The sequence below is a fragment of the Strigops habroptila genome, chromosome Z (genome assembly GCF_004027225.2).
Source record: "Strigops habroptila isolate Jane chromosome Z, bStrHab1.2.pri, whole genome shotgun sequence".
In the NCBI taxonomy this organism is placed as follows: Eukaryota; Metazoa; Chordata; class Aves; order Psittaciformes; family Psittacidae; genus Strigops; species Strigops habroptila.
Window position 1 is genome coordinate 31,869,745 of NC_044302.2, and position 22,810 is coordinate 31,892,554.

General features: G+C 39.0%; 1 protein-coding gene across 1 annotated transcript in view; it reads right to left on the minus strand.

The window, feature by feature from the left end:
- Window positions 1-2,722: 2,722 nt before the first annotated feature.
- Window positions 2,723-22,810, minus strand: part of ST8SIA4 (ST8 alpha-N-acetyl-neuraminide alpha-2,8-sialyltransferase 4) — a 55,798-nt gene continuing 35,710 nt past the window's right edge. The window contains exon 5 of the mRNA XM_030512138.1: window positions 2,723-6,699. Coding sequence (XP_030367998.1) covers window positions 6,420-6,699 — 280 coding nt within the window. The 3' untranslated portion in view covers window positions 2,723-6,419. The remainder of the gene's footprint in view (window positions 6,700-22,810) is intronic.

The following is a 22,810-nucleotide window of genomic DNA, read 5'->3' on the forward strand; positions in this document are numbered from 1 at the left end:
TGTCATTTTATGTTTCTTATTTCACTTCCCTTGGAATATATTTTAGCCCCCGGGAAAAAAGTTGGCTAGCTCTGTTACCACCTCAGTGCCATAACTAAACTGTGGAAATTACACTTCCTTTGGCAGTGCTCCTTCCTTTGAGAAACTGTCTTTCATATTGATAATCATGTTTCATAAGGCTTAGAGGCAGCACTTGAGTCACATCAAATATCTTTACAGTTTTGCAACAAGAAAATGGTGAAAACACCTCCTTCACTTATATATGTATTTACTGTGGGACATAAAAAAGTAAACAGAAGCTAAGAAGGTATAAACTGAATACAGAAAGGCAGGGCTCACAAGGTCATTGTTAAAGGCTGCAGGAGAAAGCACATATGAATATTGCCGACGTAAGCAGGTCTTCATCACAGTGCAAGAATTTTTCATGGACACAGTTACTGATTACCAATTATATGGTTATGTTTTTGCTGTACTAAGCAATTAAAAACACTTTCCCAATAAAAATGGATAGTCATTTAAAATAATCTAATTAATATTACAGAGTTATAAGCAAGGTTCAGCAAAATATGGCCTCTTGCGCCTGTGTCATGAAAAAGAACATAGCTCAGCAAATTATTCACTGTAATACCATTTTCAAATACACACAAACTGAAGGCTGAATCTGTAATTAAAGAATAAAAATATCAAATTCATTATGAAAAAGGTTGGGGTATTTTTCTAGTTTCTATAGCCAGGGTGGAGTTGTGCGTTTGCTTTTGCAGCGTGGCCAGTAAAGGTCTAGAAATCTGCTATTGATCAGAACATGATACTGATTGATCTAATAGGCTTTAAAGTACTGTGTATGAGTTCTACAAGCTATTTTTTAATTTTATTTTGAATTCTGAAGTGTGTACAGAGATTGATTCTGGCTCTCATTGGGTACGTTTTACACTCATACGAACCACTTCAAACATTTTAAAACAAATTATATTAATGGGGCATTATAAGCAGCTGCCTCCTCCAGCTGCTCCAGCCCAGGCCCTCTCCTGCACAGCGTGGTTCCCGGCTCAGGGATGAGGGTGACTTTTTCCCATTTGCAGAAGTGAAGCTGAGCCCGTGCCCGTGTGAGACACACACACACAGAGGACACCGGCACGGCTGGTCACAGGCGCTGGCACAGAGGATGCTCTGCCTCCGCAGCACCCCAGAGAGGACTTGCACAGCCCCAGGGCAGACAGCCCAGACCCTCCTCCTCCGGGCATGGCACAGGCAGAAGGTCCCTAGTGCAGGGCACACGGGGCAGACAGTCTCCAGGGTCACAAGCACATGCATGTTCACAGATACCCCGCGTACCAGCACAAACCCTCTGCTGTCCGGCACCCTGGCCCAAGCCAGGGTCTCCTACTTGCTGACTGGGCCAGATTGAAGTTCGCTGGTGATTTCACGTGCTTACCCCATGTGCTCCAGGTTTGGGAAGGATATACTCATCCCTTAGCAGTGACACCAGGTACATGGACTGTGACCTGCGGTCCTTCTCCAGCCACCAGCCTTGAGCCCCCCCACTCGCCCCACACTCATGCTGGTGACTCCCAGCATGGGGGGTTTGGGAACACATGCCCTTCCCATCCTAGAGTAGGAGGCTCAAAGACCAGCTTCAGCTGCTGGCACTGAATCACTGAATGAGAGAATCATTTAGGTTGCAGAAGATCTTTAAGATCATTAAGTCTAACTGCTACCCCAGAACTGCCAAGTCCACCACTAAACCATGTCACTAAGTGTCACATCTACATGTCTTTTAAATACCTTCAGAGATGGTAACTCAAATACTGACCTGGGCAGCCTGTTCCAGTGCTTAGTAACTTTTTCAGTGAATAAATTGTTCCTAATATCCAAACTAAATCTTCCCTGACACAACTTCGGGCTGTTTCCTCTCATTCTATCACATGAAACTTGGAAGCAGTTCAACACCTCGCTACAACTTCCTTTCAGGTAGCTGTAGAGCAACTGAGACCCTCTACTCACTCCAACAGCAGACTGTACAGGCCAGTGGCACTCACAGCCCGGTCTGACTTCAGCCTCTGCTCCTCTCACAATGGTCTCCAGCAGCTGGCACTGAGTCCCTGCAGCACTCGCACACATGGGACAGAGTGAGATTATGCAGACTGCTAGTTAAGAAAGATTTAATGGGAGTTGTTAGGACAGACTGCATCAATCAGTTCCAGGGCTAAGCCAGACAACCATTCTTACCAGCCACAGTTTACATGAAAACGGCCCCTTTTCTGTCTATTCCTCTTTTCTTTCTCACCTGCACACTGCCTCATCAGCTTGCCCAGGTTCACCAACACCCCTCCAACCCTCAAGACCTCAAGGTTTGGAGACCTGTCAGGTCTGTGCCTCAGTATACTTTGTGCTTCCCCCTCTTCCTCAGTATCCCATTTGACAAGGTCCTTGATCAGATAATCTTACAGGAATAAACATTCCTACACTGCACGTACCTTTACCAGTTAGTGTGATTGATCACTTTGGTTCTCACCACTGCCTCCCTTATCATTTCTTGGCCAGGTTTGTGTCTCTCTGTGTTCTTGTTTATGGCCTCCTCCTTTTCTTAATATCCCCTTTTGTGCTGAGAAAGTCCTTGACCAGACAACTTGAAGGAGCAGACATTCTCGTCCATATATCCTTATAATTAGCACATAACTGAAAAATATCACAACTGTGTTACAAAGGAATATGGTTCAGAATATAGCAGAAAAATGAAAAAAACTTCTTTATTTTACAGTTATACAAATAAAAAACAATCCCCATAGCTGTACTTGAAATAATAACAGTGTCAAACATGGCAATCCTGACAGAATACATATCAATACTTTAAAGCACAAAAATTGTATTACATACGCTCAGTAGCAATAGTACTGTGCAGGAATGAAGCTCTCTGTAAACGCTCTTCCTTAATTTTATTTACATTTAGAACAATTGTGCTTTTCCCTACACAAAGTAACAGGGCTCTTAAAAATAAATAATGTGCAATTTCAGAGTTATATCCTGAAATATGCTAATCTGGATCCCCATCTACATCCTGGACATGTCTCTCCCAGGAAAGTCACTCTAAAGAGTGCTCAGCACTTTGCTAGATTAAACACTAAAAAAAAGGTACTGAACCCATATCTGTTTTTCTTCAAATTGCAGACAATTAGAGAAAAGGTGATGACCTCAAGCACATGTTGCTTATATTATTTAACAAAAAAAATAGTAGAGCCTTTATTACACATCAGATTGTGTTAACCAGCCAAGGTTTGAAAGGTTCAGTAGATCTTATGTCTGGAGAGTGGCTCAGAGCTGTGGGAGACAGAACTGTCCCAGAGCTGAAAACATAACAATCAATCAAATATATTTATCTATTATTTTTATGTAATATGAAAGACTCTCTGCCACAGAAACATTAACATGTACATTAGTAAAAAATTCACAATAAATTGATCTGAATTAAATGAAGTTGTTCAACGTAAAGCTGCCGTAAGAATTGGAAAAATACACACTGCTGTCTTGATTGTAGCTCCCAGTTCTTATTTTTAACATACACTTTGGAACTTCAGCTGGCAACTGATATGACTGATATGAGGATCAATTTGAGGAAGACTCAACTGATGGGCATTCCTCAGTTGTTCCTCACCAGAGCAGGTATCATCACAACATTAGGGATCCTTCTTTTTATCCTATCATCTACCTTGTATTAGTTGTTGAGAGCATTAGATGATAAAAGTGGTAATTGTAATAAAGCCTGCTTATCTGATCTGTGCTGTAGGCAACACAGGAGGTGTGAATGTATATAAACAACAGAAATCATCCAAGGCAGCTGTGGAGGTTTAAGATGTTGCCCAGTGAAGAGCCACAAGGTGAAATTTATTCCACTGTAAAGTACCTATACAGTAGCTAAGCCTTTCGTGCTATGCTCCAGGTCACCTTTAGGGAGAAAGAGTCACACAGTGGAAGTAATCTGGTTTTTCATTCAGCACCTGGGGTGCCTCAATAGAAATGCACAAATTGCCCAGGGCAATACAAAGCCAGGAGATATACAGGAAAAGGTGAAAAAAATCACCTGTTAGTTAATATTTTAGTCTACTTGAATTCCCTTTTTGTTGATGGTCTGACACTAGAGACAAGACAAGACATTCCCAGAAGAAAAGATAAAGCTAAACAGATGCTTCTCTGAGCTTCTGTGAGACTGGCAGCTGTTAATTCTTTATCTCAATAAAAATTCTGTCAATGTATATGAAGTAAGTTTTAAAAGATCAACAGCAGCAAAACCCTAACAACAAGAACAAGAACATTCCCACCTTTCATCAAGGAAATAACCTTGTCCTAAACTCTTAAGTATACACAGTGTACAAACAACACCCTCCGGCTTATCAAAATCAAACTAAACACATTCAAGTCTGTATTGCTGTTTAGATCCTCATGATGCCCCGGTTTCAGTGGTGACCATGTTAGGATCACATCCCACACCTTAGCATATAGCCAAAGTAAACTGTGCTGGGTAGGAAAGACTGGTGAATCAGGAAAGATGCTACTGTGTCTTGGATACAGCAAAATAACTTTCTATTTCCCAAAAAACTTTTTGTAAAACTGTCTGCAAGGCAGTAATTTAGCTACTACATTTGCATAATCACAGACCTTTAGTCATGCATGATGAAATACAGGTGAACTTGAGAGGAAAATTGGGTAATAAATGGCACTTTTAGCTAGTAAATGTTTGAGAGTGTTGTACTACATATTAAATTGCTCAAGTTAGTACAAAATTCAATAGATACACAGAATATCATATTTGGAGATGAAGACCTATCATAGAGCTGAGAACATAAAAGAAAATACCCATACATTTTACCTGCATGCTTTCTCCTTAGCCTAGCCTGACATGAAAATAGTGGAACCATGGTGTTCCTCATTTACCAGATCCATTAGCACTAAAACATACCATATGCAGACAGGTTCTTTATGTTAGTATATGCTGCACTGACACTTTACCCTCTCTTACCTTCCTGTAATTTCTTGTTCTCTTTTTTGAAATAAGAGAGTGGTTTCATGGATAAACAGGAATGATGCACAGAAAAATCACTGTGAGATAATGCAGCTCTGTGTTATTTCAATTACACATCAGAACATCAAGCTGATACAAACGAGTAGTATCATCCAACACCGTCAGAAATTTAAGTTTTAAAATAACTGTTTGATCTACAGTTCTTTTATTTTCCATTTAATTGGCTAGGTGTCCTGTTTTGTTTTTTTTCTTTAGACATGTTCCAATGTCACCTGAGTTCCTTTAGGCTTTGTATTTTCCTTTCAAATCAGGAACAAAAATTGTGTGTGTATATATATATCTGAATGTATGAAATGATCTTTACTCCTGCAGATTTTTCTGAAGAACAAAATTCTATACGCAAACTCAGTAAAGAAGCTTTGCTTTGAGATGCTTAACTAAAAAATTTAAACAACGTAAAGAATATGCTCCCTTCAGCAGCAAAGAAACATCATAATAAATCTACGCCGTTTCTTCAAGGAAAAGAAATAATGTGTATGAAAGTAATCTTTGGTACCAAAAATAAGGGCACCTTCTCATATGTTTTCAAATCTGAACACAACAGAAAAACTTCTCTTTAAAAATGGGTCAAAATGACCTCTGAGTGGCTCCATGTAGTGGGAATTGACAGCAGTAGCTAGAAGAACAATTGGGATGTTACGGGTTGTGTGACAGCAGGATGCAACACAGTAACAATAAAATATTTGATGTTTCCCTCCGCCCTCCCACCCTTATGAATTTTTTTCCTAAGACAATTCCATAAGATACATACTTTAATTACATTCTCAAAATCCTTTAAGGGCTCAAATACTTAAAAGCAACAAAACCCAAACAACAGCAGTAAGAAAAACAGCAAGAAAAGCTGAGATTATAATACAAGATTACAACAGTCCTCTGATTGAAGGCATTTACTGATTTGCTTGATCTTATGGACTTCACTTTCTCTACTCAATTCCATCATGATCTTTTTGCTAAAGCCTCGTTTAATTGCTCAAGAAATATTTCATCCACTGGGTATTTCTTCTGAGGGCTGCCTGACCACAGAAGAAAGTCAGCAGTAAGCAGGCTATATTTTATTTCTTTAATTCATGATGAATGTGTCACTGGAACCTGTAAACACTACTGAGCATACATTCAAGCTTTGTTCTTAGTGAAAGTGGCACTTGAACCCTTCAATTCAAGATAGTTTAGTTACATAGCACTTTACAGGTATAATAGCTGGTTACGTACTTCAGATAAAATTCCTTTTTCTGATGGCTTAGTGGGTATTGAAACGTATCTTCACTGGGATCTGCCTGCCATTCCACAACATCTTTATGATGAGGTGTGTATACTGTACTTCTTGTTGTACTTTACATGAGCATTATTATTGTATGCATTTCCCTGTTGTTAATTTAAGTGCTCCTCTGTTATGTAATACATACAACGTCTTAAACTCTAATGGCATCCTATGAGGACTGGCATTGGAAAAGTACCGATACTTCAAATCATCATAATAATGGTACTTGACTGGTTTTCCATGTAAATCCTTTGGGAATGGCCAAAATCCATACAGGTGAATTTCATCACAAAATCTGGTGGCAAGTGTATACATGAGAAGACCAGTGCTGGGTCGTTTAATGTGGACCTTGTTTGTCAGCCAATAGCTGCAAAGAAAGAAAAAGTACATTAAGAAATTCTCATACAACTTCATGTGAATAAATCTTGTAAACTTATTTTATTTGTTATGCATTTATTTTCACTATAAAAAAGGCAAAAGTTTCATTCTTCTCTCTAAACTGAGATTATAGATGACGACACTATTTTGGCACACCTTTATTCCACCTAGAAGAAAAGTGAAACAACACCGTGCTGAAGAAAACCTGGCCAACTAAGGTTCTTAATTCAGGCTCTAACCCTAACAAGAAATCCCAATGTCTGCAAATGCCAGAAAGCTGCAGTTAAAATCCTCAACCAGATCAGGGAACAGTTTCTTGCTATAAACTTTGACCTCTTTCCATATCCAATTCACCTTACCAAGTCAGTCCTACATGGAATATTTGATCGTGATTACTTCACAGATTGCTTGCTAACTAGAAAGTAAATGGAAATAATAAATGTAACACCTTAAGAATGTAGTTTTCAGAAGTAACCAGAAGCGAAGCTTCAATTACTTTGTGATCAAGTACGTAAAGCTTCCTGGTTGTTAACAGCAGTCTCCAGAAAAGCAAAATCTTATTCTAATAATTTTAAAAAGGTTTTGTTTTGTTCACAGTTCACAGTTCACAGATCTGACTGAAGCTATAGGACAGTTTTCCTAAGCCGGAAACGACACGTATGGTTGTGGGTTTATAAGCTGCAGAGGGTTTTCAAAGGGGTGAATGGTGGGTAGGTGCAGAAGGAACATGGGAACTGAACTTGATTCCAGCACCCGCTCAAAATCTTCCACCAACATTGTTCTACATCACCAATCTTTAAAAATAAAACTTCACTAGAGCAGTGCCAGCCTATCACTGGCAAAATGCTTCTCCCAAGTTTGATTTAATGTAATGCTTGTTAGTACTTTATAGAAATAAAAAAGGATATTTAGAAACTTAAACATAGTCATTCTGCTGGTTCAGATGAGCAGCAGCCATGTGCATAGATGTACTGGTCAAACTGTATGAATGACTGGCTGAAATTAAGGGAGGTAAGCAAGTCATTAACAGAGCATTACCACACCAATCCGTATCACTGCTTTGTACCACAATACTCTTGTTGTAGGCTGTGAATTGTTTCTAGCATAAGCTAGAGAAGGGCTCAAGGGAGATAAGCCTCAGGAGACCAGAGTTAGGTACGTGTTAAACTGGGTTACAATTAGGTTGGAACTCAGAGTACACAATCAGATTGCTTTAAAGGCATTTAGTGGTTTAGCAGCAGGAACATCCCACCCACTGCTATGGAACAGCATAGCAAAAATATGTCTTTAATCAAAGTCTGAAGTGTGTTAAAGGCACCAGATGCTATGCAGCATTAAAAATACTCACCAACTTGAAACTGGCCTTTCAAGTTCCACTCCGTTAAAAACCATTGAACCTAAAGGCTGATGCCTTTGACTTAAAGATACATATGCATGTGAAAGACAATTTTTTTACTTTTTTGCGTTGTACTCAGTTCGTTTCTGAAAGCTGAAGGAGTCTGCAAGCAGAAAGTAGTTCTACGCTAGGTGATTCTAGCCTTCTCGAAAGCCAATATAGAAGGAATGACTGAGAATTTTGTTTGGCTGTAAAAATCAGGATGGTAAACAGTATATTTAAGAAGCAAATACAATAAGGAATGTTTACATGTACAAATGACAATTGCATTGTCATTTTTTCACTGTTTTCATAAACCTGAGTTTTCAGACAGAGGCTTCTGAGGTAAGATGCTAAGTAGTCTGACTTCCACTCTGAGAAACTGCAATGAATCTGACCACTTTTGGGACTTCATAGCACAGATGTAGCAAAACAGATTAAAAGTGACAATTAATTATTAAATTACTGTAGAAACTGGTGTTTGTCTCTTCAAAACATTGCCAAACAGCAGTCAAAAGGATCTGTGGGAAGTTGCTTCCCTCACATTGTAACCTGTTATACAGAAAATGTATGCATCCCAGATAAAATAAATATATCATGTTTCATTTCAGTCTGAAATGAAAGGAAGGCTAGTTCAGTGCTTAGTTATTTTAGGCAGGCTCATGTATTTGGTTTTTAATAAAATTACACTTAATATCAGGTTTGCAACAGGTAACTAAAAATAGCACAATACACCATAAGATTAAAGGACAACCTGCTGATAGCAGGGGACTGCTAACATTCTCTTTTCCATGACAAAAAGGTATGCTGAACCAACTCCAGCAGTTCTAACTATACCCTTCTTCTCCTACTCCTTTCTTCTAATATTATCCCATTTTCACCTCAGTTCCTTGTCCCAAATTGAAGCCATCTTTGCCTCCAAAAGCTTTCTACCTGCCTCAGACATATTACATAGTCAGTCATGGCCACACACCTTAGACCTCTTTCATCCAGTCCAGCATGTTTTTCTTTTCTACAATCCTTTCTTCCTACTGAGCAGCCACACTTCAAAGAGATCTCACATGATTTTAAAATTTGAGTAGCAATAACCTACACGTTTCACTGTTACATACAAAAATGAAAATAATTAAAGACATCTTTTAGTATTTCTGTTAAGACTGGAGATAAGTATTGTCAATAATGGGTTTGTATCAGGAATATTTTAATACTTTCTGGTTCTTTAGGCTCAAAGAAAATGTTTTTTCCTTCCTTTTTAATGCTGTTATCTTACCAAAAGCTAGTTCTTACATGTAGTTTCACACCATGAATAAAAGACTTGCATGTTTTAACATTCTGTATATAAAAATGTAATTTTTGGCAAAGACTATTCTTTATCTCTACTAAGATAATAATAAAACCTAGGGTAAAGGAGAAAGACTTATGTGTTAGATAAAATAATTTGATTTAAAATTGAGACATGTGTATAAAAATTAAACATCTAAGTAATGACTTTTACAAGAATCACAGGATTATTCAGGCTGGAAGGGACATCAGCAGATCTCTAGTGCAACCTCTTTCTCAAAGTAAGGTCCCTCAACCACTGCTGACAGGGCCCGTGCTCCAGCTCAACCACCTCTGTAGCTCCCAGCAAAGCTTGCTGCAGTTGGCAATATCTTTCCTGTATTAGGGGGGCCTAAAGTAGGTCACAGTGCTCTGGATGTGGTCTAACAAGTTCTGGGTAGAGGAAGCAATCACTTTCGTCACTTGACCAGCAACCCTCCTGTCAATACAGCCCCAGAGGTTTTTGGCCCTTTGCTGCCAAGGAGCACTGATGACTTGTGCTCTTGCTTCCCGCCAGATCACAGAATCACAGAATCTGTTAGCATTGGAAGCGACCTCTGGAGATCATCCAGTCGAACCCCCGCCAGGGCAGAGCCACCTGGAGCAGGTTACACAGGAACGTGTCCAGGCGGGTTTTGAATGTCTCCAGAGAAGGAGACTCTACAGTCCCCCCGGGCAGCCTGTTCCAGTGCTCTGCCATCCTCAATATAAAGAAGTTCTTCCTCATGCCGAGGTGAAACTTTCTGTGTTTTAGTTTATGGCCATTGCTCCTTGTGCTGTTGCTGCGCACCACTGAAAAGAGTCTGGCACTATCCTGCTGCCACTCGCCTCCGAAATATTTATATGCAATAATGACATCTCCTCTTGGTCTGCTCTTCTCTAGACTAAAGAGGCCCAGCTCCTGCAATCTCTCCTCATAAGAGAGATGCTCCAGACCCCTGATGCTCCTTGTGGCCTTCGCTGGACCCTCTCCAGGAGCTCCTTGTCTTTCTAGTACTGAGGAGCCCAGGACTGGACAGAGTACTCCAGATGTGGCCTCACCAGGGTCAAGCACAGGGGGAGGATCAACCTGCTGGCCACATTTCTCCCGAGGCACCCTAGGACATTCTTGTCCCTCCTGGCCACAAGGGCACACTGCTGGCTCATGGTCAACTTGTCACCCACCAATACTCCCAGGTCCTTCTCAGCTCAACTGCTTTCTAGTAGGCCAGCCCCAGCCTGTACTGGCACTTGGGGTTCTTCCTTCCCAGGTGCAGCACCCTACACTGGCCCTCGCTGAACTCCATGAGGTTTCTCTCTGCCCAATTCTCCAGCCTATCGAGGTCCTGCTGATGTCCAGGTTCCTTCCAGCAGAGCTGATCCCTGCCACTCAGTCAGCCCCTAGCCCATACTGCTGCAAGTGTTACCCATTCCCAGGTGCAGGACTCCACATTTGTCCTTGCTGGATTTCCTGAGGCTCCTGTTAGGCTGCGCATCCAGCCCAATTGTTCAGCTAGACTTAGACCCACCTAGTAATCCAGTCATCCAGACTACAGTATCCTAACCTGGATACAAGAATATTGTGGGAGACAATGCCGAAAGCCTTGCTCCCACTCAGGTGTATGACATGCAGTGTTCTCCCCTCATACACAATGTATAGGATGTTTATAAAATGTTATTTTACTATTTTAAAATGGACTTATCTTTATCAGATAAATCACGTTCTGTTCTTATTCACACTGACAACAAACAATAAATTCTAACTGCTAGTGTTAGAAAGGAAAAGATTTTTACATTTTCTTGTGGAAGACTATTTTCCTACAACTAAAAGCAAGCTAAACCCCATGACTTTGTAGTAAAATATTATTTTCCTACTACCTAGGAGAAAAACTGGTTTGAAAACTATCATCAGTTGCTGAGGATAAGACTGAAAATACAAAATAAACCTGACAGATTTGAGGAAAAAAAAAATTTACAATTTAATAAACAGGAAATGTAAGTTATACAGAGAACTGCCTGCAAAAGCTAGCAAAACCTCTTAACGTGGTATTTCTTCAGAGATGCTTGTGGAGGTTAGAACTGGTCTTAAACTGCATACGAGTCAACAGGGTAAACCATAGAGACTTATATTGTAACATGTTTGTAATTTGACGTATTTGCATGCCAATTCTTGCCACCCCAGGAGCAGCAAGAAGGCTTTTCACGCCAAGTAAAGAAGCAGAAACTGGAAAACTTCTACCAGGAACCGCCAGCCACACACTTGCTGTACCTCCACCAGAATCAATGGGATTACATTGGAAAGTAAAAATTTAAGAGTTTGTTTCTGTCAGTGTCAACAAACTCTCACTTGAGCTCTGGAATTCCAAATATACATTTGAGCATATTTCTTTTCTTTGTAACATTTTACTTTCTTTCCGTCCCCATAAACATTCATCTCTTCTTAACCCCAGCTGACTTGAAACTACTTAACTCCACCTTGCATGAAGGAAATTTGAAATAAAGTGAAACGAATAAAAACCGCAGTGTGAACAGAATATAACATAAAACATTCTTTCTTTGTTCAGAAGTAACCTTCTGGCAAAACGATTGCCCCCAGTTACTGGTACAACACTTCAACAGTTGTAACCAATTTTTGCCACTGGGCTCAGTTACAATGCACTACAAGTTACAAATTACTGTACATTGGTCTTAAGCCTTGTAAGTGAGCAGTAAATTGATATGATTTGTAATGGTCTGGAAAAATCAAAGGAACCATGAAAGAAAGGAATATTGAGAGGAAAATCTCCTTCTACATCTGAAAACTGTAAGCAAAGCAATTAAAGATGTAAAAGTCTGCCCTGATGAATATGAGATAAATCAATTTTTTACATCCTTAATCATTGTTAAAAGATTGCTCTGACACTTACATTTGTCTTAAACGTTTACGGAACCTCAATACTTTGGCCTTTAAAAATATTGAATCTCTTTCTGCCACATGAAAATATCTCCTATGGTTTAACCCACAGTCAAAACCACCACACTTTCACCCATACCTAGCAAGGTATTTTTACATTTATAAGAATGAAATGTACTACTATCAGCATGTTTGCAGAAGAACTGTTAATTGCATAGCATGTTGTTGCCAGATAATGACTTCTTGCGGATATTAACAAATATTAAATTCAAATAAACACATAAAAAACATAGACATCTGTTTTAAAGATAGTTAATGTTAAAAAGATCTTCTGACAGGACTCTATTACAATGACTAATATATGCAACACTTGGTGCTGATTATCATTACATTAAATGGATACTGGGGAATTCTAATGACAGTTGTTTACTACTGTGGAATAGATGACTTCTGACTATATTAAAACATAAGACATGCTTTCCCAAGGTTGTATTCAAAATTTTATGTGTCATCTGAGACAAGGAAAACTTAATCAGCTACATAAATGAACTAAGAATTTGGTTGTAATATATTTCAACAGATTTTTAACTCCTTTCTCTGGACAATACTGAATCTGAGGAAACATACATGTTATAACCTGAATAGCTCCTAAGGTTATATATATCAAACTCTGTTTATTGCGTGGCAAGCTGATCTCCAACCAAACTCAGTCATACACACTTGCCTGTCACTGAAATTCTGTTCCTTCTAGAGCCATTAGAGGGAATATTTTAAAAAGAGCTGTCTAAGAAATCTTATGTGGTATTTAAAAAGTTAAAATACCTGCATAAATAAGAAGGTAGAGGCAAAAGATTGTGCGAAAGAAGACAAAATATTTCAATGTTACTCAAGTGTGTCTCTGTCAGTGGGAGAAGCTAGATGATGTATATTGTCTTGAAAAAAACACTGCCTCAAAAAATACTGCAGAACAGGACAACAAAAAGAAAAAAGTGACATAGGCTATCAGAAGAATAAAGTAACTTCTGTATGAGTCGAGATTAAACAGAGTAGCTTGAAAAAGAGACAACTAAGCAGGGGAATGGCAAAAAGCTCCAAAATTATGTAGTGTGTAAAGGTGGCAAATGGGGATTTAATTACTACTTTAACACAAGCATTGTAACATAAAAACTATGGACCTGGTGGAGTTATTCAGTAGTAGGTCTGAAATAAACAGATGGAAGTACTTTTTTACACAACACGCCATTGACCAGTTCAATTCATTGCAACAGAGTATTTTGGATGACAACGGCCAACAGACTAAGACAACACAAACTGTTAAAATTCACAAACACAGTGGTGCAGATGAAGCTCCTTCTCCAGGGTTTGCTAAGCTGCTGACCATGACAGAACATATCACAGGGTAAACATTTAACATTTCCTCTCTTTCTGTGTTAGCACCTGGCACCGCTAATACCACAGGCTAGAGATGAATCTACTCAAGCTGACATTTTTATGTTCTTAGACCAGCATCTGCTTTCTCTAGGAGTTAGCTCAAAGAACTTCCTTACACTGAGAAAGAATAAAGCCTTTGCTCGTGTTTTCATGTCTTCAGTGGGATTAATCACCTCAATGATACGAAGAGCCCTTCAACTGACTCTCTCAATTTATGTGAACGTATTAATAAAAATGCATCATTTGTCCTTTTCTGACTGTGATATGCCTTGGGCAGGAAGCTGAACAAGGACTCTAGATTGCGAAAGAATTAAAGTGTTAACAGTAACACTGAGAGTGTGACACCCAGCACGGAAACACTGCTGGGTGTTTGCATGTACAATAGCTTTCCATGTACAATATTTTTAAAGAGCATACATAAGAGTCATTTCATTAAAAGGAATAATGTACTTTATCAAGAGTGGAAATACTCCCCAAACTTGTAATCTGCTTAATTCACTACTTTAATGTTCACTACTTTAACTTAATTTTTTTAAATTCTACTTTAATTCACTATTTTAACTTAATTCACTAATGTTAAACAAAGCAGGGATTTCAAGGACCACTCAAAAGAAAGAATGGTCTGCCTGGCAATCTTCCTTAGAAATCTGAGAAAGAAAATACCAAGATATCAATGGTGAATGCAGTCATGTTACATACCTTGCATTGCCACAGATAAGTAAGAGCATGGCCAGTAGGCTGCCATTCAGTGTCACCACCACTGCAGAGAATTTTAACACAGCCTATACCGGCTATATAAAAATAAGAATATATTAAAGCTCACTTTTACCTGTCTTAAAATAAAACAGTCAGCTTCCCTGGTGTAGGAAACTATTCTGCTTTGCACCATTGCTATAGCATGATTTGCACCTACAGGTGCTTTAATCAACTTCTGGATAATCACCTCGATAGGAGAAGGATCTGATAAGGATGAAGTATCAAAATGCAGCATAACTCTGCCCTTCTGTTGCCAATGAATTAAGAAACACTCGCTAAAGTTAAAACCAGTTAAGTGTATGAAATCTTTCCTCATACATAAAAAGATTTTGGTCTAACAACTGCAATCTTCTGCAGCCATAAGCCACATGCCCTATATAATATTTGAAAGGATAGGGCAGTAAGGCCTATAGATGAAGGATAAAGCCTTGAGGACTAATTAACAGGATATGTTTAAGACTGGGGATACGCCTCAACTTCTGTCCCACTTCTGCAATATCTCCAAGCTAGTGGAATACTTTTATTTGAACCCATACTAGCTCTTTTAGTTTTCACCCTAAAAAAAAAAAAAAGAAAAAAATTATTGACCTAGGTTTAAAAGGAAATCACAGGATGAATAAATCTCTTTAACTATTTGATAAAAACATTCATCTGAAAGAAAAGAGCCATGCTTCAATCCGTGATGAACAATGACAACATTTTTGTATGTTAAATCATCATTAGTTTCAAAAGGTAAAATACCTATACTGCAGAGTCCTTCATTCTTCCTTCATAAACAACGACTTTCAAAATTCCCCCCTTTTTTGGTTTTAAAGTAGAAGCATTCCAGCAGCACAGGCAGATGACATCCCTTTCCCCAGAAAAGCTCCCAAGACAAGACAGAGCATGACTGCAGAAAACATGGGCCTCAACCTGGTCAGATGGTGGAAGAGGCAAGTTTGAGCCTTTGCAGGTGATGTGTACCCGAGCTGCAGTACAAAAGAAGAATGAGAGCCATCATGTCCCATCTGCCTGAGTAACTTCTGGAAGAAAACAGCACCACATCACTGTGAAAGCTGATTTTTAACAGGCACAGAAGCTCCTCTGAGCACACCTATAAGACCAAGCTCTTCTTACAAGGCTGTGAGAAGATCAAGCTATCCACACCTCTGCAAAGCTTAGCAATGAGGTACCTGGCACCCTGCTCACTGCTGTCATGACGGCATTCCAGAACATGAAGAAAAGTTAAACTTTATGACCAAAATTCTAGAAAAAAACAAGCTGTTTCCCTAAACACTTATGCCAGTATGCAAAACTGCTTGCACAGAATACATCTCAACTGATGCCAGATCACCATCTGTGAAACTTCGGTAAATGCCGGAGAACTGGATTGGAAATAAAGATGACTAGAGAAGCTTGCAGAATGAAACTGTTTATAACACAATTAATATTAACAGACTGGGCTTGATCTACCCCACACTGATTACTGGTTGAAGGATCATCATGTCCACATTTCCTCTAATCGCTTCACAATAAACATCTTCTCACAGTCTTACTGGGTAAGATGGAATGCATAGACATTCTCTAATGTTGACATATTATTTTTAAGACTGACTTAACAAGTTCTTGTGTGCATTTGGTCCATTCAAAATTCCCTTAATAGCTTTCAGAAGGAAAAGTCACTTTTGTTATTAAGTTTTGGTACAAGCTTTCTTTCTTGCTTATCACTGGTCTCCAGATCATTTATCACTGTCATCTATGATTAGCTACACAATATTTTTTCAGCTGTAAGGAGAGATGCGTCTTCTCTTTATTTCCATCCTTTTCTCATCATGCAAATCACGTTCATGACAACTTTTAAAACAAGTCTGCTGAGCAAACCTTTTGCTGACATCTGTGGGACACCTTTGTCTTCAGGCTATGTTTAACTGCCCAGCATTCTCACACAGAAACACCTGAATGGGCCTTTTCATGGCTCCTTTTCGCTTCCTCCTTTCTCAAAGTGTTCAAGCTTCTGGGACATCACTTCAATCACTTCTCTTTTCACAGTGACTTTTAAGCCACAGAAATTACTTGTCTCAGGCTGCACTTGTTACTTCTGCAACATGTCCTGATCTCTGTCCACCACCAGTCAGTATTCTCTACTGCTCCAAAATAGTGGAGTTTGACCAGATTGTTGTTTTCCTCCAGCTCTCAAAATACGCTGGAAACACTCATCTGCTGCTTGGGTAGTTAGAGCTATTCTTTGTGATACATCATACTACAGAAGAGAAAGTAGAGGCTACTTATTTAGGTAGCTCCTGAAAATTGCAAAGAACACACATAAAAATATTTTTCAAAAGTAATTTCAGCCCTTAAGATGCATTTACACCAAAAAGAGCAATGAACTTTTTGACAGTAAGCACGGTTAGTCTTCTGTTGCACAGCAATGCAAACACTTAGCCTTGCTTCAGAGTCATGGAAGTCATCAGCTGACACTCATTCTAGCACTTTGCTGAAAAGCACTGCTCCCACAACTGACAAACATAACCATTTTTAAGAGCAAAAAATACCTTCATTTTAAAAGAAGCCAGCTGTAAATAATTTATTTAGCAATCACAGGTGCATTAGATGTGCACACAAGTGCATAGCAAAGCTGCAGTAAAATAGACCGGGAGTACACTTTACAGACTAAGAAAACTAATAGATTTCTGGAGAGAAAGTTATCCTTTCTGGCCAATCAGCTCTTTCCTGACGTTTGCTGGAAAGAGATATATCTCTCGGAGGGGTGTTCCATGTCTAACCTTGTTTTTGTGACAATACATATTCTTGCAATCCAGATAATGGGGCAAAATACAAAATTCAATGAATTAGAGAATCACAAAATCGGTTGGGCTGGGAGGGACTTTTAAAGATTGCCTAGTCTAATCCCAACTGCTATGGGCAAGGACACCTTCCACTAGACCAGGTTGCTCAAATACCTACTAAACCTGGCCTTGAACACTTCCAGGGATGGGGCATGCAGAACTTCCCTGGGCAACCTGTGCCAGTGTCTCACCACACTCATTATAAAGCATTGTTCTGTCCAATCTAAACCTATTTTCTTTTAGTTCAAAACCATAGCCCCTTGGCCTTTCACTACGGGCCTTGGTAAAAACTCTTTCTGCCTTTCTCATAAGCCCCTTCTAAATACTGAAATGAGCAGTAAGGTCCCCTTGGAGCCTTCTACTGTCCAGGCTAAATAATCACATTTCTTTCAGACCTTCTTCATAGGAGGGGTGTTCCAGTTTCCTGAGCATTTTTGTGGCACTCCTCTGGACTCACTCCAGCACATCCATGTCCTTCTTGTACTGGGGGCCCCAGAGATGGATGCAGTACTCCAGGTAGTGTCTCATCAGAGTGGAGTAGAGGGGCAGAATTACCTGCCTCGACCTGCTGGTCGCATTTGTTTTTATGCAGAAGTGTGGCTTTCTGGGTTGCAAGTGTGTATTGCCAGCTCATATACAAAGATATAAAGATATGTTAATGTTTCCTTGGGTTTTATCCACATAATCAAATAGGAATCTTTCCTCGCATCACCTTTTCATTAATGCTATACCTTCCTGTTACACAACTATCTCCCCATTTCCTACAAAACAATTGGTAAGAAATACCTGGTTGGAACTTCATAAACTTTGCTTGTGTATAATCTAGAAGACAGTTCAGCTCAATCCCTTCTGCGCTATGCAGGTTTTGTGTGAAAGTCCAAGTTTTCACTATCTGGCCATCTTTTATGACCAAGCAGAAAGCCACAAAGTACCACGAAAAGCTTTTCTGAGCAAGACAGTTTGTTGACTGGAAGAATGCTTCTATCATATAGTCTTACAGACCTACATAATAGATAGTGATACAGCAATAGTCCTCTGGCACTCATGACTGAAAAAAGCAATACATTCAGAAAATTTGAAAATGCTAATGCTCATGATCATTGATTAATATGTGAATATGCTAAGCGTAGTGGGGGAAAGGCACTTAGCTGCTTTGCTTATGCAGTTGTGCTGATGTGCTTCAACCAAAAGCACATCTCTGCTTTTCCAGATGAACACACTTCCTCAGACCAGTGACTTTCATAAGTACTGAGCTGTACAGTTTTCCTTCATGATTAAACATACATTAGGGAATATGTAAACATCTCTAAACTCATTGTAATGGGTTAAGCAAATTAGACTTCTATACAAATCTTTAGAGACTAAAGATTGGAGCACCAATATGTCTGCATTCCCAAATCAATAGTTCAACACAAGCAAATACTACTTACAAAAATTAAGCATACTGACAGTCCAAACAAAAAATTTTGGCAGGAAAAGTAGTGCTGGATTTCCATTCTGGAAAGCCCACAGGGCCCAATCCTAACAAAACAGTTATAAAAATAAGCAATAGAAAGCAATTGCATTTTATGTAAATGGGGCTAGAAATGCAAGTATGTTTTAGAGAGACTCAGTTGCTTTTTTTTCCTCTCATATATATTATAAATATTACTTATTTCCTTCTCTAAAAACATTATTTGCATTAGTTAAAATTAAACAGAAGTCATTAAGCAAAGGGATGAATGGGAGGAGCAGAAAAATCACATTTAGATTGGAGACAGCACAAGAATATTTTATCGGTTTTAGAGAAGGAACTACTTTTGCCTTCACAACTCATTTTCTATTCAGTAAAATAAGACTACCTACCAAACTCTTTCACACAGAGAAACATATATATAAAGGTGGGGGAAATAAGGCAAAACAGAAAGTAAGAGTATGGCAAAGTGACAGACAAAAGCAATCATGTAGCGTATAGAAAAAAAACCCAAACCAGGATCCGGCATTCACAGAAAACCAGTATTTTACATCACTGAGATTTTCAAGTTGTTAGGACACTTACAGCCTAAGCTTGTATTTTGACTCACATCATGTTCAGTCCAGTTTTGAAACAGAACTCCCTCCCCCGCTGAAGAAAAGCTCTTCCCTGAGTGGTAACCACTGTTGGAAAACCCTTCATTCTCCACTCACCCTCTGGGGCTCCCTCCCCATTCAGGGGAGGCACAAGAGACAGCACCACTGCTCCCTCCTGCTGGCACATTTCATGGACTTAGCTGTTAATCCAGACTGACTGTGATGCGGGGCTAGCTTCCTAGGCTAGCTTCCTCAAGCTAAAGGGCAGAGACACGAGCCGATATTGGGACATCTTATATTGCTGGAGCTAAACTGAGAAATAGAAGCCCAGAGTGTGTCAAGATTCCACCTGGCCCCCAGGGGCAATTTTAACAGAGATTGAGCAGAGTGATAAATAAGCAGCCTACTTTCTACCAGTCATATTCCTTTCCTGAAAGAGCCTTTATTTACATGTCTCAGAGTACCTACTGCAGCCTCAGAAAGGCTTTTGAAGCAGTTCCTTGGTAGGAAAACTTCATAATGATTTGGGTCAGCACAGATTCCATAGCCAAGAAATTAATTTGACCTATGTCCTGCACAGTAATGATGAATCCTTTACTAAATGCAAACCAATAATTTTCCTATTGCATAACTATTAAATATCTGTTACATAATGGCAATTACACAGATTATATTTCACCTATGAGAGGAATTAACTAATTTTGGATTTCAGTTTCAACTGAAGTAATACATAGCCATGTCAGTGAAATAATACATAATCAACATAACCACGTGATCATGTTAATCTTGAATTTACATGATTTGTCAAACTGTGTCCTGGGGTTCTGACTTCCTCTGGGGATTGTTGAGGGCATGACAAAATGTTCCATAAAAATTACCATATGCAAAGCTATCTCCCATGTCAAACATGGGCAAATAGAGTGGAAAAGGAATTTGGTTTGGAACAAGAGTGGGACTGATTGGATAAACCTCTTCAACCACATCAGCGAATGCTTCTGTTTGAAAGCCATGTCAAATTAAGAACAGGGAAAAATCTGTCATTTTAACAAAGATAACAATTCAACTAAAGATTAGTAAGAGAAAAAGAACAATGTAGTCTTACTGACAAGTTACAATAAGAAGAGTCGTGCAGCAGACTGACTGGTTGACACTGCTAAGTGCTCTGAAACACACAGGTAACTTTGGTTCAGATTTATAAAACATGCATTTCAAAAACTTACAGAATTTTTAATGTTTTATGAAAGCATTCCTACAACTTACAATTGATCAGCATTTTTCCTATGGCAATTGCAGCAGAATGCTACTGGAGTGGTGTAATTAAAGCTAAAAACTTGCACTAATTCTAGCCTTCACCATTAGATCTAGTCTTTCATACTGATATGAATATCTGTTTTTACACTTATGCCCAGTAAACATATTTCTGTTTAAAAAATCCTAATGAATTTTCTCGCTAATGAATTTTCTCTTTTCAAAACAATGCAAATGCTATCATGTTCAGAAAAAAAAACAAAAAGGGAGAATAAAATGCAGTGTGTCCACTATGTATATTAAGGAATAAGGAACAAATTAGTGGAAGGACCTACTCAAATTGTTAAATTCTCTTTTTGTCAATTCAGAAAACCCTGGAATAATTTATTTGTTCCCCAAAGCATCTATTCTACAGGACTGTATTCTTCAGAGCCTTTTTTCTAACAACTAATATTACCTGTTAAATCTTCTCTAAAAAAGACAAAAAGACACAACTATGGGACATTCTGCTCCCTGCTGTGGAATATTATATTCTGTATCCCTGCAATAGGGGGAAATTTATAAACATGATCCCATGATGAAGACCATACCCTGTACCATGGAGCCTTGAATTAATGGCACTGATACCGAAACTGATGTTGAAAAATGTAGCCTGTGAATTTGAGAATATGTTCAGGACACTCTTTGCCCATTGGATTGATAAACAGGTTAAAAATGCTTTCAACTTGTGATTAACTCCCGTTGATGTCTAAGGTCAATAATGTCTAACATCAGCTTAAGATAGACAGCGTAAAACATGTTCGATGCCATGATACTTGTTAGACTAACTTCAATTAAACAGAAGAAAATCTGACCACAATCTGAAGTCTCCCTTCTAGATATTATTATACTAAGCATCCATTACAGGCCTTTAAATTTGATCAATGCAATGAACCAGAGCAGACTAATGAGATACAAAAGCTATTGATTTTACCATAATAAATCTCACAGCCATCACTTAATTAACCAACCAGAAGAGCCAGGCTTCATACAAATAATAGTAAATGACTTCAGCAAAATAAGAAGGCAGAAGTTACTTCTCAGGATCGAAATTACACAAAACCTTTAAACAGTTAAAAAGCATTCCCTGAAGCACGTGCAAGTATGTGTTGAAGAATGTGACTGAACAGAAAAAAACCTGCTGCATTACAACTTAATGTAGAGCTCAGAAATGAGAAATTGCCTTACAAAGTCCATTAAATATGACAAGCACACTTAAACAATACACAGGAGTCCACACGTTGAAATGTCAAAGGAACAGCGCCTTTAAAGAAGGACTGTTCTCACTTTTCACATACTATTAAGCTCTAGCTTCACTGCAAACAACGCCAACCAAAATGCCAATTAGCAGCAATGAGATGTGACTGGAGTTCTGCCAAGCCCACCAACTGGTTTCACAAGGACATGCAATAGACCATGAAAAAACTGTTTTCAGTCACTGCTACACTTGGTTAGTAACAAATACATAATACCTCTGTAAGAGGCAGAAGATCCCACTACTGATTTTACAAACAGTAACTTCCCAACAGAAATTGCTCTGGATTTCCTCCAGAAAGATTTCCTGTCCTTAACTTGCTTTTCTCCAAGATTTGCTGATACAACAGCCTTCTGCATCAATTTCTCTTTCCTACTACAGATTTCAGAAAGGAGTACAGAATCACAGAATCACAGACTGGTTTGGGCTGGAAAGGATCTTAAGATCATCCAGTTCCAACCCCCTGCCACAGCTAGGGACACCTCACAGTAGACCAGGTTGCTCCAAGCCCTGTCCAACCTGGCCTTGAACGCTGCCAGGGAGGGGGCAGCCACAGCTTCTCTGGGCAACCTGTGTCAGCACCTCACCATCCTCACAGGGAAGAACTTCTTCCTTACATCTAACCTAAATCTCCCCTGTTTAAGTTTAAACCCATTACCCCTTGTCCTGTTGCTACAGTCCCTGATGAAGAGTCCCTCTGTGGCATTCTTGTAGGCCCCCTTCAGATACCGGAAGGCTGCTATGAGGTCTATTTCTAGAGAAATCTGACAGAAGACTCTGTGATGATCAGCTAGTATTTGCAGAAAAATTTAGATATGAGTCCATTCCATTGCATAACTGCTTTTATTTTCTTTCCATGGATTTCACACGCTTTAAATCAATAAAGGCATCTAGCAGAAAAGTGTCTATTATAATTACTGCTGTTACAAA